The sequence below is a fragment of the Berghia stephanieae genome, chromosome 5, assembly GCF_034508935.2.
Source record: "Berghia stephanieae isolate SIO BIC M18660-M18661 chromosome 5, UCSD_Bste_1.3, whole genome shotgun sequence".
NCBI lineage: Eukaryota > Metazoa > Mollusca > Gastropoda > Nudibranchia > Aeolidiidae > Berghia > Berghia stephanieae.
Window position 1 is genome coordinate 58097916 of NC_088364.1, and position 16063 is coordinate 58113978.

At 34.8% G+C, this 16063-nt stretch overlaps 2 protein-coding genes and 1 long non-coding RNA gene across 4 annotated transcripts in view; 2 read left to right on the plus strand and 1 right to left on the minus strand.

Moving 5' to 3' along the window:
- The window catches only part of LOC144973309 (uncharacterized), a gene marked incomplete in the record, with an annotated part of 8216 nt that extends 5080 nt beyond the window's left edge, over positions 1-3136 (plus strand). The window contains 2 exon segments of the mRNA XM_078915584.1: positions 1827-1980; positions 2515-3136. Of these exon segments, the coding sequence (XP_078771710.1) occupies positions 1827-1980; positions 2515-2602 (242 nt within the window).
- Positions 2998-16063, minus strand: part of LOC144973310 (uncharacterized) — a 25582-nt gene continuing 12516 nt past the window's right edge. The window contains exons 2-3 of the mRNA XM_078915585.1: positions 6899-7454; positions 2998-5047 (exon numbers count right to left, since the gene is read on the minus strand). Coding sequence (XP_078771711.1) covers positions 4776-5047; positions 6899-7451 — 825 coding nt within the window. The 5' untranslated portion in view covers positions 7452-7454 and the 3' untranslated portion in view covers positions 2998-4775. The remainder of the gene's footprint in view (positions 5048-6898; positions 7455-16063) is intronic.
- Positions 8158-15028, plus strand: LOC144973308 (uncharacterized). 2 transcript variants are annotated; one of them, XR_013645523.1, is made up of 4 exons: positions 8158-8835; positions 11194-11417; positions 12598-12690; positions 14013-15028. It is a non-coding gene; the product is annotated as an uncharacterized LOC144973308 (long non-coding RNA). The 2 variants fall into 2 exon arrangements; XR_013645524.1 differs by lacking the exon at positions 14013-15028 and having other exon boundaries at positions 12598-13609.

Sequence of the window (16063 nt, forward strand, 5' to 3'; positions counted from 1 at the left end):
ACAAAGGTTTAATCCTCGAAACGCTCATCTCATGGTCATTGTTTTCAGTATGTTTCTTCCCAATTCCTCCTAAAAATTATAGCATAACTTTTTTATTATTATTGAAGTCTTTAGGCAATCAGTCAATACAATTTTAGCATCCTTTTACATATTTTGACAAATTTCCTAAACCTCCACTTATACTCAGGTTCCAAATGAAGTTTTAATGAAGTCTTACTTTTTCATCTGTTTCTACCCGTGCCCATTAACCCTAGATCCATTGCCTTTGGATTCTACCATTATCTCCAGTTTTTCTTGCACCAATGGGGCATAAAGTTGGCGAGATCGGCACTGAACCTTTAAATATTTTTTTAAAGATAGAAAAGTATGTAATAAATACAGTGGACAAGTTAAGCAGGTTAATTAATGAAATCCCATATTGTAACTGAAATTGGTACTAAGTCCAGAATCTTTTTAAATATTCTATTTAGTTCAATTCAGGCCTTCTCCATCAAGTAGAATTACAGCAGCAACCCCACTATCGAGTGATGAGACTGTAATTGGCACTTTATTTAAAAATCAAGGTAAGGATGAAGAAATGGCAACCATCATATTCATATCTGCGTTTTGTCTACAATAAGGATTCATTTCATTTTAAGGGGGTGGCTTGGTATACTAAAAAAAATCAATATTATATCTTTGTTGCTTGTTTATATAAATAAATGTAGTGACATGATTAAATTGCTGACTCAGCGTTTTACACATAACTTTATTTTGAGTAGATCTCAAAACATATTCTAGTTTAAAGCCTTATATTTGGCATGTTAACTCCTAAGGACATCCTCTAAGACCTCACAGAAGCTGATTTTGATTTTCTTTATCATACTTTTACATATTCAGCCTCAAAGCGTCCCATTATTAGGCTATATCGAGGTCTCTGAATTTAGAGGATAATAACAGAGAAAACTGTCCTAACTAAAAAATTAAAACAGCTAATTTAAAATTCTCTTTGTAAGGTGATAAATTTACATCTATTAAACATTGTGGCAAAATTACGGCAAGTACTGGCAGTTACCTTTTGAAATCTACTTAAAATAGTGAGAAAAGTTAGTCAAAAATGACATTTTTATAAAAATGCAAAAATACATTTTATTTTATCCATTTCAGACCTTACCATTACCTTAAGGGTAATTTTAGGAGTTTTAGACACCTTTTTGAGTTTTGAAACTTAAGAAAACGGATTCTACAGATATTTTTACACAAGAATCACCAGAAACACAACTTTTCAGCCGAAGTATCCAATCAATTCATTACAATGGACAACATTATATCCATCAGTGGTGAACTGACATCTCATGAGCTACTGAGCTCCGTCAGCCACACAAGAGACAATGCCTGGATAATGAAGATGAAAAATCAAAAACAAACATTCTTATGAGGCTACCTTGAACATGACGGTCCCCAGCCCGTAGAAAACATAGAAGACAAGGTCCTACATGAATGGCACATGAAAGCTGAGGCTTAGATGCTATTATTAGCATCTCCGATTAATCGCACACTCTGCTTAATCGACACACTAACCTAAACTCCCGAGGGTGTACGATTAAGCGGAGTCGACTCTACTATTACTACTACTACTACTACTACTACTACTACTACTACTACTACTACTACTACTACTACTACTACTACTACTTCTACTACTACTACTTCCACTACTACCACAACTACTACTTCCACTACTACCACTACTTCAACTACTGCTACTACATCTACAACAACAACTACAACTACCACCACTACTGTTGCTGCTGTCTTCTATGCTGCCACATTTTTGTATTCTATAGAATTCCAATTAGCTGGGCATAATGTGATGGACGCATTGACAAGTTCCAAAGCATGGACTCATCTCCAGTTTGAGAAGAACATTCGTCAGCTCCAATTACATCTTATGTGCCTTTCAGAGACTGAGTGGTGGGACATAGTGTGTCAAGAGCCAGAGTAAGTTTCTTAAAATATGTTTCATATTATCCTTATTAAGTCAACCTCTCTTGACGTAAAGATGTAACCCCCCAACCCCTCCCCCTTTTCTTTTTTTTCTTTTGTCTCCACCCTCTACTCTTAATCCTATTAATGATCTGATCAAACCATTACATTCACCATGACGCTTACTTTTGTGGCATCAGTCTGCCCTGACAAACAGCACTTTTATCGCTTATCTTACTATTTGTCATTGTTTTAGATAGTTTTCAATTATGGGTGACAAAGGAATTTTTATTTACACCAAACACTTATTGATGTAAATTCAATTTGGTATTTGAAAAAAAACTAATGATTTTTTTATTTAGTCATTTTTTCAATTTTTAGAATCAATACTTAATATACTTATTTTTGCAGATGATGTTCCTTGTTTTTGTTGGTGTTGTAGTTTGTTCCTAGTGTTTCCCTGTTTGTTTTTGTTAAAATCTATTTATATAACCATTTGTCTGTGATTAATATCATAAGAAACCTTTTATTTTTTGTTTATTTCCTCAGGAATGGTGGGATTGTCCAAATGATACACAGTTTGTTGACATCAAGTGGGGAGTTTTTACCAACCATTGTACAAAATCCTTATTCTTGACAGTGAGCATTAAACTATGTAATACTATAATCTAAGGGTTCTTCTGTACTTGTTTAAGTTTTATATAACATAAATCTTGTTTTAACGCTTTTAATGTCAGCCGTCCTTTTCTGAAAGATGAATTTTGAAAAGATGTCTTATTTTGATGGGAATATGAATCAGCACTGCAGAAAAAAAACCCCCAAAAAAAAAAAAAACAAACAAACTTACAAAAACAAAAATTAAAAGATCAACTTTTGGATTTACCAATGAATAACACCAAATGATTACAGTGCAGCATGTCACTGGTTTTATGACATTAAAATAAAAAGATTTTCCCAAACACAATTGGACTAATGATTTTACAAAAGGTCCCCACAAAAATATAGCTTTAAATTATTAAACAAGTCTGCTGATTTAATTAAATTATAACTTTATTTTAAAAAACAAGAAAATGTCAAAATAAAATGAAAAGGGTTTGACAATCAAAACGTACCTATTCAGTAATACGTAAACACAATACAATACACACAAATAAATCTTATCTTGTTGTCATCTCCTGGTTTGCTCTTCTGTTTTCTTGTAACAGCGTTGCTCTGACTTTTCGTGAAGATGTGTAGTGTAGATACTTCTTCTCTCTGTACCGAATACGGCCCAACAAATAATGAGAACAACCATACTTCTCAAATTTGTTTTACGTCCAAGACTTAGCACTATCCTTTGGGATCTGGATAGATTTGACTGACTCAATTTTTAACGGACATCTTTTTCACGCCTAGTGATGCAGAAAGTGAGTGCTGAGTCAATTAGCCTGTCCTGACAGGTAATCCTTTGTTGTCAACAAGCATTGCACGCCTAACCTAGTCGGGGTCAGAGAGACAAAGGAATCGCAATGACGTGAAGCTTTTCACACGTGATATGATATTAACATGTGAAATTGGTTCAACGAGAAACATGTTTTCATTACTTTTTTTTGGTATATTTTTTAGATATTTTTCTCTAACCAAGATTGAATCAAGGTGGAGTGATTAAGCAGAGAAGGAATGTGATTAAGCGGGGCAATTATATAGAAAAAATTCAGTTTTTCAGGAATGTGTAGCACACAAGCGGAGTGTGCGATAACCGATGTGCAATTAAGCGAAGTGAACTGTTTTCGTAATATGAATATCAGGGAAATTTCAAAGAAACTGTACATTCACTTGCACGTCCAATGATAAAATTCTGTTGCCTTTAGTTTGTAATGAATGAAAACTAAAGATACCACTGCCCTCTATGTGACATTTATTGCATGCATCTGTGTGTGGAAAGGGGGGGGGGAGGGGTATGAGGAGCTAGGGGCAGTCGGGTCCAGGGTTTTGACTCCATCTCCCAAATATCGTATATTTTACTTCTGTTTTTTTAATTTTCTAATATTTCTATTATATTTCCTTTATTTCTTGTCTTCGTTGATATAAATGTCTGTTTAATTACATTATCCAAACTCGTATATGTAACACATTATAAAAGAGTACTTTCCACAATATCTTATGCAAAACCCATCTACCCGAGCTCCTGAGCCTTTTCTTGGACTGCATGGCATTGTACAATGGAATCCACATAAAGTCAACACTCTTAAAATCAAGTTCTGCTTAAAGTCATTCCTGGTTAGTCCCATAATTTCTGTTGTTTATCTAAGTGTGTTCCATTGATAATGGATAAATTCAACATTGTTTAAAGTCAACCAATCTTTTATTACCGGAGGTGTTGGCCTTATCAGGATTCCACTGTATGATTAGAATTAGAATTAAATTGTGGTGCGATATACACATCTTTTCCTGATTTTGATAGAACCTTAAACTGTCACAAGCTCAACAAAACTGTTATAAAAGAAAAAAAAACCCAAAAAAAGCTGTTACACAGTGTCTTAGACCCCAGCATGCTAAAAAATTAAACACAGAGGTGATTGCTAATTAATCTTGATTTATCAATAGTTAAGTTTTTTATCTATTTGATTTTCATCGCTGAATGAATAATACCAAAACTAAAAAAGTTGTTATTATATTTAGTTTCAATATATCAGTAACAGGCTGGCACTACCCTCCCATCACCACGAAACCCCCTATACACAAAATGTTTCCTCGTTTGTAATGAAGAACGGGTAATACAAATTATGACTTCAGCAGCGTTTCAGTTTTGTTGCTGACATTCGCCTCAACTACATGTTGATACTTGGACACAGACGTGAAGATGCTGCATCTGTTAGAATAGACACGCCAGTCACAAAGCTGGCCCCACCACTGAGGAGGAAGCATGCAACCTCTGCTTGTTCATCTGCTGTGCTGAGTCGCCCATCCAATGTACTTGCATTCTTCATAAAAGCCTCAGCCATCTCGTTCAGCTTGTCCAATTGGCTATCATCTTCCTTGCAAGAATCACGAAGGATTTTGGTGGAAACCCAACCGGGACGTATTGCATTCACTCTTACTCCTAAGTAAAAGAAATTAAATGAATATCAAATGCTAATGATGATTGGACACTAAAAAAAGAATCATTTGATGTTAATCCATGATACATCTCTCTCTTCTTGGACATTGTTATAATCGTATAATTTATAGAGTTCAAATTTTTAATGATGAAAATGAAGTTTGAACTGTCCATTTGATTTATGATTTAATTGGTTCAAAGTCTCTATACTCTTCATTTTTTTTACTTCCAAATTTATGTCAAATAACCATAAATGCATTTTAATAAAGGAATTTAAATCATGTTATTTAAGAGATTTAATCAGCAACTTTTTAAAAATGTGAGCGTCTACATACCGCAATATCCACTTATGTAGCCTCAAGCCACAAACACTTGACGAGACATAACACTGTAATACACCATTACAACTATGATCCAATAAATCAATATATACAACGCTGTCTCTGAGCGTTGTGGGAAAATTTTGGTAAAAAGACTCTTCCAAGGAAGCAAGTTTATGGTTCTCATAAATGAAATGGAATCTAGGACTTGCAAGTCACAGGTGAGTACCATACCACAAGCCGCACACATAATTTATGTGTATGATGATTCATCAAATGTTATGGCTTCATTGCTATAGTGGAAAACTTCAAGAATAACCAATACTGAATATTCACTATTAATGCATGAATAATTAAGCCCTTAATTTTGAATGTCATCAACTATTAATATGAACGTATACCTGGCCAGACTCTTGTGATTAATATTAATATTAAAATGAACTTATCAAATTATAGCTTAATGACAACAATGTTGTCGAGGTAATTTCTGATTAAATTGGTGGTAGGGCAATTAAAATTTGAAGTGACATGTGACGTTTCGCTCGATTGAGATTTTAAAATGAATACATGATACAGTGGAATCCGTTTATATCGGGTCCGGATATAACAGGGATTTTAGGCTCGTCCCACCATCACTGTTATACTGAGGTTCTTCTGTACTTCTTTCTGATGTTTCACAGAAAGTATTGAAAATTTAAAGATTGAGAGATGATAATTCCGTCAAGAAATCAAACTGAAACTGAGAAGAAGATTGCGCTCTTCTATTATCTAACCTTTATAAATATTATTCGTTTAGTTTAAAACTGTTATATTACAACCTTACATTTCACCAATCAATACGTCTTTTCTGACTAGAATTATAAAGTCTTACATACACCGTGATCATAATTTATTTTTTGTGGGTGTGGATGTAAGTTCATTGTATTCTAGTTTTATATATTTTATTTATATATCTATTTTTGGTTTTGATAATGATGATATTTGATATAGCCTACATATTTTTTATCAAATTTCTTGCAAACAAGTTTTTGTTCTTAAACAGGTAAATATTAATATTAATAAATGTGTTCTTTTAGAAATTTATGAAGTGTGACTCTCAACATAAAATGTGCATTGAGAGAATTGAAAACAATATTTTTTCGATGATTTTGAGAAACCGGACTTTGAAACATATTTTTCTTCGTTATGTCATTAACAAATACCCCAAATGCTCTCTATAACTGTCTCATCTACCTCAACGCTTAAAACAAACAAAGCTTGGGTGTTTCTGTTTTATTTTGTTTTTTTTTTTGTGTGTGTATGTGTGTGTTTTTGTGTTTGCTTTTTTTTTTTTTTTTTGGTTTGATTTGAGTATTTTTTTTTTAAAAAGGAGTTGTAATGTTAAGATGTGTCCCAATCCAGGGGACATTACTCTTTCTTGTGCAAAGTTTTACATATTTCTGGAAGTCGCTCATGCCATGTACTTATAGGAAAGAAATACCGGAGAGAATAATAAGGAAGGGGAAGGGATTCCGGGGTCTGCATAATACTTTACCTTTCGGTCCTAGCTCCCAACCGATAATTGTTGTAAGAGCTTCGACGGCAGCTTTTGCAATGCCATAAGGAAATTGACTGCCAAAGACACATGTACTAGATGAAGAGGACACAACGACTACACTCCCCCGGCTTTTCACGAGATGGGGTTCAGCGTTCTGTAGCAGGAACAAGGTTGACTTGAGAAGGGAGTTGAAAGATTTATCAAAACCTGCCTCGGTTTCGTCAAGAAATGATGTCACTGCATTTAATTCTCCTGCATTGGCCACTAGCATATCCAATTTGCCAAATTTTGATACGGTATTTTCCACTGTCTTCTGTCGGACATTGGGATCATTCAGATCACCTTGAACAATCAAGAAACGAGCGGCATTATCCCCACCACTGGCTTTCTGGCATTTTTTATTCACAGACTCCAGCCTTTCACGATTTCTTCCACAGATCGTGACACATGCCCCACTCCTTGCTAACATCAAAGCAATGGCCTCTCCTATTCCACTGCTAGATCCGGTTACGATGGCCACTTTGCCGTCCATCTTGTATGATGACGTCATTTTCTGTCCATGGTGGAAGACAAATGAAATTACAATCGATCGAAAGCGCTGTGAAATTATTTGCAGGTCTGATAACCCAAATTGTTATGATCTCACGGTTGTAATGTATGGAAATATTCTCAAAGAAGTGGCAATTCGGACTCGAAGACTCGGGAGACTATTCAGACTCGAGTCCGAATAACCGCAGCCTGTTCTCAATCTAACCCAAACTATAACAAGCTCATAATTAAAAACGAAGAACTATGGAAAAGAACACAGCAGAAACATGTGGGAGAGGAAATAGGAAGAAGACGATGGAGGTGGATTGGACATACCCTTAGAAAGAAATACTCCACTATAACAAAGAAAGTAAATGACTGGAACTCTCAGGACAGAAGATCACGGGGAACACGGAGAAGAATTAAGGAAGCTGATATACAGAGACATGGAACGAGATTTAAAAAAAAAAAAAAAAATAGCTCACACACACACACACACACACACACACACACACACATATATATATATATATATATATATATATATATATATATATATAGAGAGAGAGAGAGAGAGAGAGAGAGAGAGAGAGAGAGAGAGAGAGAGCGACTTTATGACAGATTACAAAATAATTATATACATCACGGTGCCACACACTGATCTTCATTGAATGTGGATGAACAAAATTAATAAAAAATAACCGAATTATCACCTAAGTCAAGGTGAACCAGACATTGAAATTTGAATGTAAATTATAAACATTTGTTATATTATAAATCGTATAGAATGCTACAAAAGTAACGCTATCATCAAAGAAAGAAAATAAAAGAGTTGTCTAGTTAAAGGAGACAAACTAACTCAATGCTTTTAGATTTATCGAAAGCTTTTAACCCAACGAGCCGGTCTGAGCATGTTTTGCAGGTCTGGGCCCAATTTCATGTAAGTGGACTAGATTTAGTTATTTACTTGATGTTACCAGGGCCCGTTCTAATGAACGCGGACTAACTTTAGTAATTTACTAGTCTAGTAAATGACTAGCTAGTCTTTAGCCCAAACTTAGTAAGTGTCTAAAAAAAATCGGATTCAATGAGCATTATTTAGTCTCGGACTAGCTGGGCTTTAGCCTAGAAATGGGCGTGGCTAGTCCTGACCTAGTCCTGACCTATCCCTTGACTCTATCGGTTATTTTGTGCTGCTGTTTGGGTTCTTCTGACGCAAAAGATTTAATCAGCGCTACATCCGCTTTCGTTTTGTTTAGATTCTATTTCCTTTTGAAATTCATTGACGAAAATGGAGCTCAACAAGAGAAAAACTATAACTTTTCAAACCCTGAAACTGCAGCCCTCCTGGAAAATACAATTATGTCGAGATTGCAGCACTCCGTGACAGTGCGAAAAAAAGAGAAGTACATATATTTTTTCTTTGTCACTAATGAAATGAAATAAAAATAGGCTATAGCACGGTCACTGACATTGGGCATCTGTAGGACTGTAGACTGTAGGCTAATACACCACCTCAAACATTTGTCAGTCCATATCTTTGCTTTTATGAGGTCTATTTTCATTATGAAAGGTTCAAAGTGAACAACTAAATGACGCCGATTCAGTGGTGTATTTGGTCTATCATGAAATGAAATAAAAATAGGCTACAGCACGGTCACTGACACTGGGCATCTGTAGGACTGTAGAGTAGGCTAATACACCACCTCAAACATTTGTCAGTCCATATCTTTGCTTTTATGAGGTCTATTTTCATTTTGAAAAGTTCAAAGTGAACAACTAAATGACGCCGATTCAGTGGTGTATTTGGTTTATCTTCATGTGAATAAATATTCTATTATTGACTTTTCCAAAATTCCAATAGGTCATTCATTTGTATGTCGTGATCTATTTTTCCTTGATTTCAGCTGTCTCAGCTCTAAACTATACTTTTCTTTCTCAATAAATAATTCATTTTCTGTTTGCAATGTATTACAGAGATGATTTACCACATGTAAAAATTTCAAAGTTGTATCTGAAGCTGTTTCTGAATTAAACTTGATTATGCATTGGGATGCTGTGCTTTCGTCACATTTTTTTCCTATTAAGCTATATAGAGATTTTCCTCCACATAAACGGTCATAACTTTTTAACCAGTGGAGATAGAGCGATACTTTTTTCACTCTAGTTAATGTTTCACTCCCCTTTATTTTTCTACGCTAAATTAATACCCATAGCCACTATTTTGAAAAATTCTTGCAAGTGCCTACTGTAGGTCCCTGTCACTCACAATGTTGCTTTGTATTTGTATACCTCGTGTTTATCTACTTCCTATCTCCCTGCTCTGCTCTCTGATCCACCCTTTTACTACCTACTTGGCAAGAACAGGCAAGGTGGCAACCCGGTCTCGGGTTTCTAAAAAAAAAAAAAAAGAAAATTAATGGAAAAAAAATGAAAAAAACAGGTTGGCATGTTCAATGAAAATTTTAAAGCATCATAATAGCCGACATGGCACCCATAATTTATCAATAAACAATATAAATAGATGTAGTGTAGTGCGGAGGTTAGGCAATAAATTTCACCCTTCCTCTTTGCCCCTACTAAGTGGGGCTTTGTTGTCTTGTAGTATGACACTTGCATTTGGACCCGTAGGCCCAAGATTCAAGTCCCTCCCTGAGTGGTTCAAAGTCGAGTCATTGGAAAAGGCTCCTTATTGAGTAATTGGCCATTAAAAGTAATGACTCTGTCGGGGAAAAGTTGTGATATTGCGGTGTTGCTATTGGCTTGGAGCCCCTTACAGAGCTTTGAGCATGTTTAGCCGTATACAAATCTAGCATCTGTGTCAGTTGCCACAAAAAATGACAAAAGTTTTAAGCTTTCAACTCACTTGAATATTTAGAACAAGTCAACCAGAAAAATTCGAAATGAAGTGGAAGTGAAAATAAACTTCTTTCTAAAAGTAAAAGGTTGTTTTTTTTCTTTTTAAAAAAAATTCCCAAGCTGTGTCTTTATTTATTCTTTTTTTTTTTTTTTCAGTGCAAAAAATAACAGAAAATCGCTAATGCGTCAAAAGTTATAACCGCAACAAACGTAAATGCTAGGATAATGCTCTTTATATATGCTCAATTTTTTTATTTTTTTTTGTCTTTTAGAAAATATTTTTAAAAACTAATTATAAATGAAATTCTACCACAACATTATCATATTAAAAAAATTATGAAATTTTGAAAAATTAGGAGACTAATTTAATGCTGTACTGGTTTAGGGCAAGCCGTATACGGGTTTGGGGCATGAGCATACATATTTGGGGTGAGGGGGTTTGGTATCTATTTTCGGTTTTTAAGCAAGGTTAACTGATAATACCTCATATGTATTTACATCAAACTAACAAAAGATGTCAAATAATTGCAGTTAGAGCTGTTGGAATTTGAGGTATAGAAAAGCATACAGATTTAGGGCGACCTACCCGAGTACATTTGATAAGCAAGAAATAAATCTTCACCCTCTCCAGTCAGACCCTACAAATATTTAATGATAAAATGCCAATTTAAGAGGTATGACTGATAATAATCTACACTCAAAAGCATGACATTTTTTATGCAAATAATTTAAAGGATACAGACTAATTAAACAAGTAAAGTTTGCTACAACCATAATAATAAATAAAGATTTTATGGCAACAAAAAGCAATCAATAGAACTGATTCCAGTGCAAAATGAATGTCCTCAACAATCTCATTACATAATCGTTGATTTACATATTTTTTTCTCCTTTTTCATTTTCAGGTTTGGGAAAAGATCAGAATGAGAGTCAATGCGGAATTCTCAAAAACCGTTCGGTGATGGAGCTATAAAAAAAATTCAAGGACACGAAAAGAATAGTCCAAAGTCATGTTGATTATGTAAAGCAGACTGGAGGGGGAAACCAGGACCCTCTTCAATCTTTACTGAACAAGTACCGGTACTCGTCATTATTGGCGAGTGTAGTAACATTGTTGATGGTATTCAAGGTAAATTTCTGCAATTATAATAGTTCCATACATTGTTCTGTATACAAATGTAAAAGGCTGTCATCTAGGCATTCCATGAATAAAGTAGTAGTAGTAGCATATGGCTACACCTCCAAATTTATTTCGTCAACCCAGCTTCTAAAGTCTTCCTCCACCCTAAGGACGGTTTCATAGCCACCTTCAAGTTTAGTGACTGGACAGTGGAGGACGATGTGATCGCTGGTCTCTGGGGCTGCCTGACATGAATACAAATAGTACCTTACAATATTTTAAACAAGTAATTTGTACTATGTATGCATGCATCTTTTGTGATCGTCTAATATTGACATCCTTACAATTGCCTATGCACTGATTCATTTTTCTCTAACATAACTATCCTCTTTTGGTAGTTAAGTCTCAAAAGTATATCACCTCTATTGCATATCTAACAACTGCCTCTGGGACACGTTCCCTCTTGATTTTTTCTCAATTTTAAAAACATTAAAAGAATAAATGAAGGCTGAAGTCGAGTATCAAAACAAGATTATTCACATTTAATAATTCAATGGTAGTTAAAATCTTGAAATTTACTTTACACCATCAATCCTGAAGTAGCTGACAAAATTATATGAATATTTCAAATTTGAAATAAGTGATGGAGCAAGAGCTTTTGTGTCATAAGGGATTGCCATGTATTTTTTATCACAAATCGTCAAAGTGGCATCATGCAACATTGTATTGAAATTCCACTTTGGAGTTGGGTCCTGTAAAGATTTATTTTGTTTCATTTAGTGTTTTATTTAGGGCAAGCCAATGGCACAGCGAGTTATCATGCTTGCATATGAATCAAAGTGTCATGGGTTCAATTCCCAGCAGATTTGTTATTTCTGGGATTCATGGGTCTCAAGATCAGAAGATAAGATTACACTTGGATGCATTTCATGGTTAAAAAAAAAAAAAGAGCCAGAGACCGGTAATTATATGATGCAAATTTTACATTAAAAATCAATTGATATCGTATCATATTAAAATTGATATAAATAGAATTAAAATCATTATAATTTCATAACAATTCACCTTTAAAAAAAAACACCACTGTGTTCCTCCTCATTAAGTTTGTAATGGGTAATCTGGACTTGAAGTGCAACTTGTGAATTCTATACTTCATTTAATTCAAATTTATCAACAATTTTCTTTACAGTAATGGGCACTGAGAGTTTGGTTCCGAATCCCAGTCCAGCCAGAATTATTATTGACATATCTGACTGTAATCTTGGAGATTACACCATAATCAGTAAGCATAATTCTTTTGCTACAAAGTCATTAAATTATTAATAGAATTTCACCCGAAAGAATAAAGAAAAATTTGTTTAAATGAGCTTTTGTATATAGCAATAAACACAAACGTGCTCAAAGCGCTTTACAAGGGGTCCCTGACCAACAGCAACATTTAGAACGGGACATGACGTCTGTTAGGCGATATTACAATTTTTCGGACAGAGACAACACTGTTAACGGCCAGGTACTCATTTTACACCTGAGTACGGTGAGAGAATGTGAGTAAAGAGTCTTTTCCAAGGACTCAACTATGCGCCGAGCGAGGCTCAGGCCAGGACCTTCCGATCCGAAAACGAGTGTCATACCACAAGACCACATAGCCACTAACAGTGTATTTAACATTGACAACAGTACTGAAAGGACTATCACGGCTAACAAGTTGGTCAAAATGGGGGACATTGAAGTGACAGTGGGACCACGAAGTATAACATAAGTGTGGTTGTGTGATTTTGTTTAATCAACATTCTTTATTTGTTTGTTTTTAATGGTTTTACGGCGCTTGCAACACATTAAGGTCATATCAGTGCCAGTAAAAAGGAACAAAATGTTCTAGAATTATAAATCCTCTTCTGTTTTTAATTGCTTGCGACATGTTTAGGTCATTTCAGCACCAGTAAAAAGGATGCAAATGGATAGTCAAGCAATTCTAGATTAACAATTCAAAGCACTAATAAGTAAAACAAAAAGGGAATGGTTCTTATATGGAATGGATGTAGATTCCAAGAGCATGCCATCGGTGGACTTAGTTTGAAGTCACCTAAAAGTGTCGTCCAGGCACAAGCACAGGTCCCCATTAAGAGGAACACACTCAAATGCTTACTTATCACATATTACATATGTAAAAAAAAATACTGGTTCCCCCTTAGAGAAAAATACTCAAACAAAAAGATGATTTACAAGGAAATAAAACAAAAATGCATACTGTTGCTGAGTCCATTGTTTTCTCAAATATATTTATATTAACACTTTTAAGCACTGACAAACAGTTTATAAGGATTTGTTTAAAAAGTGGGATGTGGTTCTAAAATCATCTCAATTAAATGGCCAGCATTTCATGTTGCTTAAGGAGATAACATTGTTCAAAAGTTTTTATCATTCCAAATTCTGACTTTGACCTGAAGACTATGTGGGATCAGAGAAGTTTCAAAATGAAATGACGTTTTTGATTTCAGCACCACTTGATTTCATAATGTGGCCAGTTTCATAATTCACAGATATAATCATGTTTTGTTTCAATGCAGTGAAAAAGATGTTCTAAAGATTTTTTTTCCTCCACAGCTTCAACACTAGCCAGACAGATGGATATGAGTGAGATTAATGAAATCAGTTTTGTTGATTGCTCTGTGGTGGAGTCAGTAGTTGTAGTAGATGATTTGACAATAGAAACTCTTCCCCATACACCAGAGGAGTGGAATGCCTCAGATGGCATCAGCCAAAGATTACGACAAGCTGGCCCCAAGAGGAGATGACAGATCACTGACAATCCATTAGTGGATCAATGGCTGCAGTCGGAAATACTCCATTATAAAAAAAACCCAACTCCATTGTTGAACAAAATACCATAAGAATTGAATACATGAAATTTAAGATGAGGCATATTAATTATTACACTACTTATAATTAAATTATTCTTTTTATATGTCTTGATATTATAGCTGTCATCTGCATTTTTTGCCAAATTGGGACCTAAAATTTGCCCAAAAAACCCCCCAAAATTTGCCAAGAAATTTGCCAAAAAGACCAAAATTTGCCAAAAAATTTGCCGAGGAGAACTAAGTGTTTCAGTAAAAATTAACACGCGATACAGAAAAAAAAATTTATAAAAGACAATTTATTACATTTAAGGAGGCTACATTTATTAATTTACACAATGTAAAGCGATTTATGCGCCCAAACTTTTAGACAATCACACACACATACACACAAACAAACGTACACTTTCAGTCAGACTCATCAAAGGCCTAGTTTTCTTTTACTACTCAAAAAAAGAGGCATCGATAAACTTATTGTAGTAAAGGAAAACTAGTCCTTTGATGTTGTTTTCTGTGAGTCTACGCCTTCTGGAAGACAAGACAAGATTGTAAAGAGAAAAACTTCGCTCCACATCAGCTGACGAGCATGTTGAGAAGGCATACCGGGACGCCAATGCAGCGAGAGCTAGAACATAATCTGCCTCAGACTTCCAAAATAGGGTCAGATGTATAATTCCAGTATCAGACTCATGCTGAGGAATATCACAAAAATTGGGAATTGCAGTGTATGCAGATACACTGCGAGCATGAGATCATTATCCGTAGAGAGTACTTCCCTTGGTTTGGGCCCAGGCAAAGCTGCAACATTTCTCAAGTTTCGCACTTTCTTTTCGTTATTTTGTTTTCGCTTCTTTTTTTCCCCCAAAATTTGCCACGCGATTTGCCAATTTTCCCAAAATTTGCCACGATTTGCCAATTTTGGGAAATTTGCGGATCGCCCTGATTTGCGGCTGCAAAAAATGCGGATGACAGTTATAGGAAATTAATTCATGTATGAAAATCACAGCTGGGAGCGTTCACAAATGACATCATAATTTAGTTTCTATCCATGACCCAATTGGTTTCTAATGTCTTGAATTTGAATATTAATTCAATCACATGTATTTTGAGTCAATTTTAAAAATGGTTTAAAGCAATCCATGGAGACATGTTGCAATACATTTGTCCATAGTGTAGAAAAAATTGGCCTCATAGTATCTTAGAAAATCGCAGTTAAAACCTGTCTTATGAATTGCCTTAAACCATTTTTAAAAAATGGTTCTTGAGATTTTCTAATTGTTATTTAGAGGGGTTTTAGTCCTGTATTTATCTCAATCTGTACTTTTGATAGAGCTGATATGTTTTTGTTAAAATTTACTTAAAATCGCATGCATGCAGTGTTTAAGGCCTTTTTTTTACTACAATCACTCCATTGTTCCTTATGTTATTGGTAGAACAAATCCTCTGGAATAAATACAGATTGTTATTTTGGCCTATTGTCACAAACTTGTACAGTGGCATGGCGATTTAAGACCCTTATCACAAATGTGACTTGGGACTATCCTGGGCTTTGGCTAAGCGGCTGGTATAATGATTTATACAAAAGGTCTTACAATATGTAATTGTCTTATGACAATAGGGCAGTTAAAATTTGATTGCTCAACTCAGGATTTTGATGACCTTAAAAAAAGAAAATTTTAATGCCCCTTTGTTTTCTGTTTGATAACCGACTCAGGCATGAGAATTCTTGTTCAGTTTTCCAATTTACATCAGACCCATTCCAGAAAAAATTACAGTGAATGCACTTTAATACTTCCT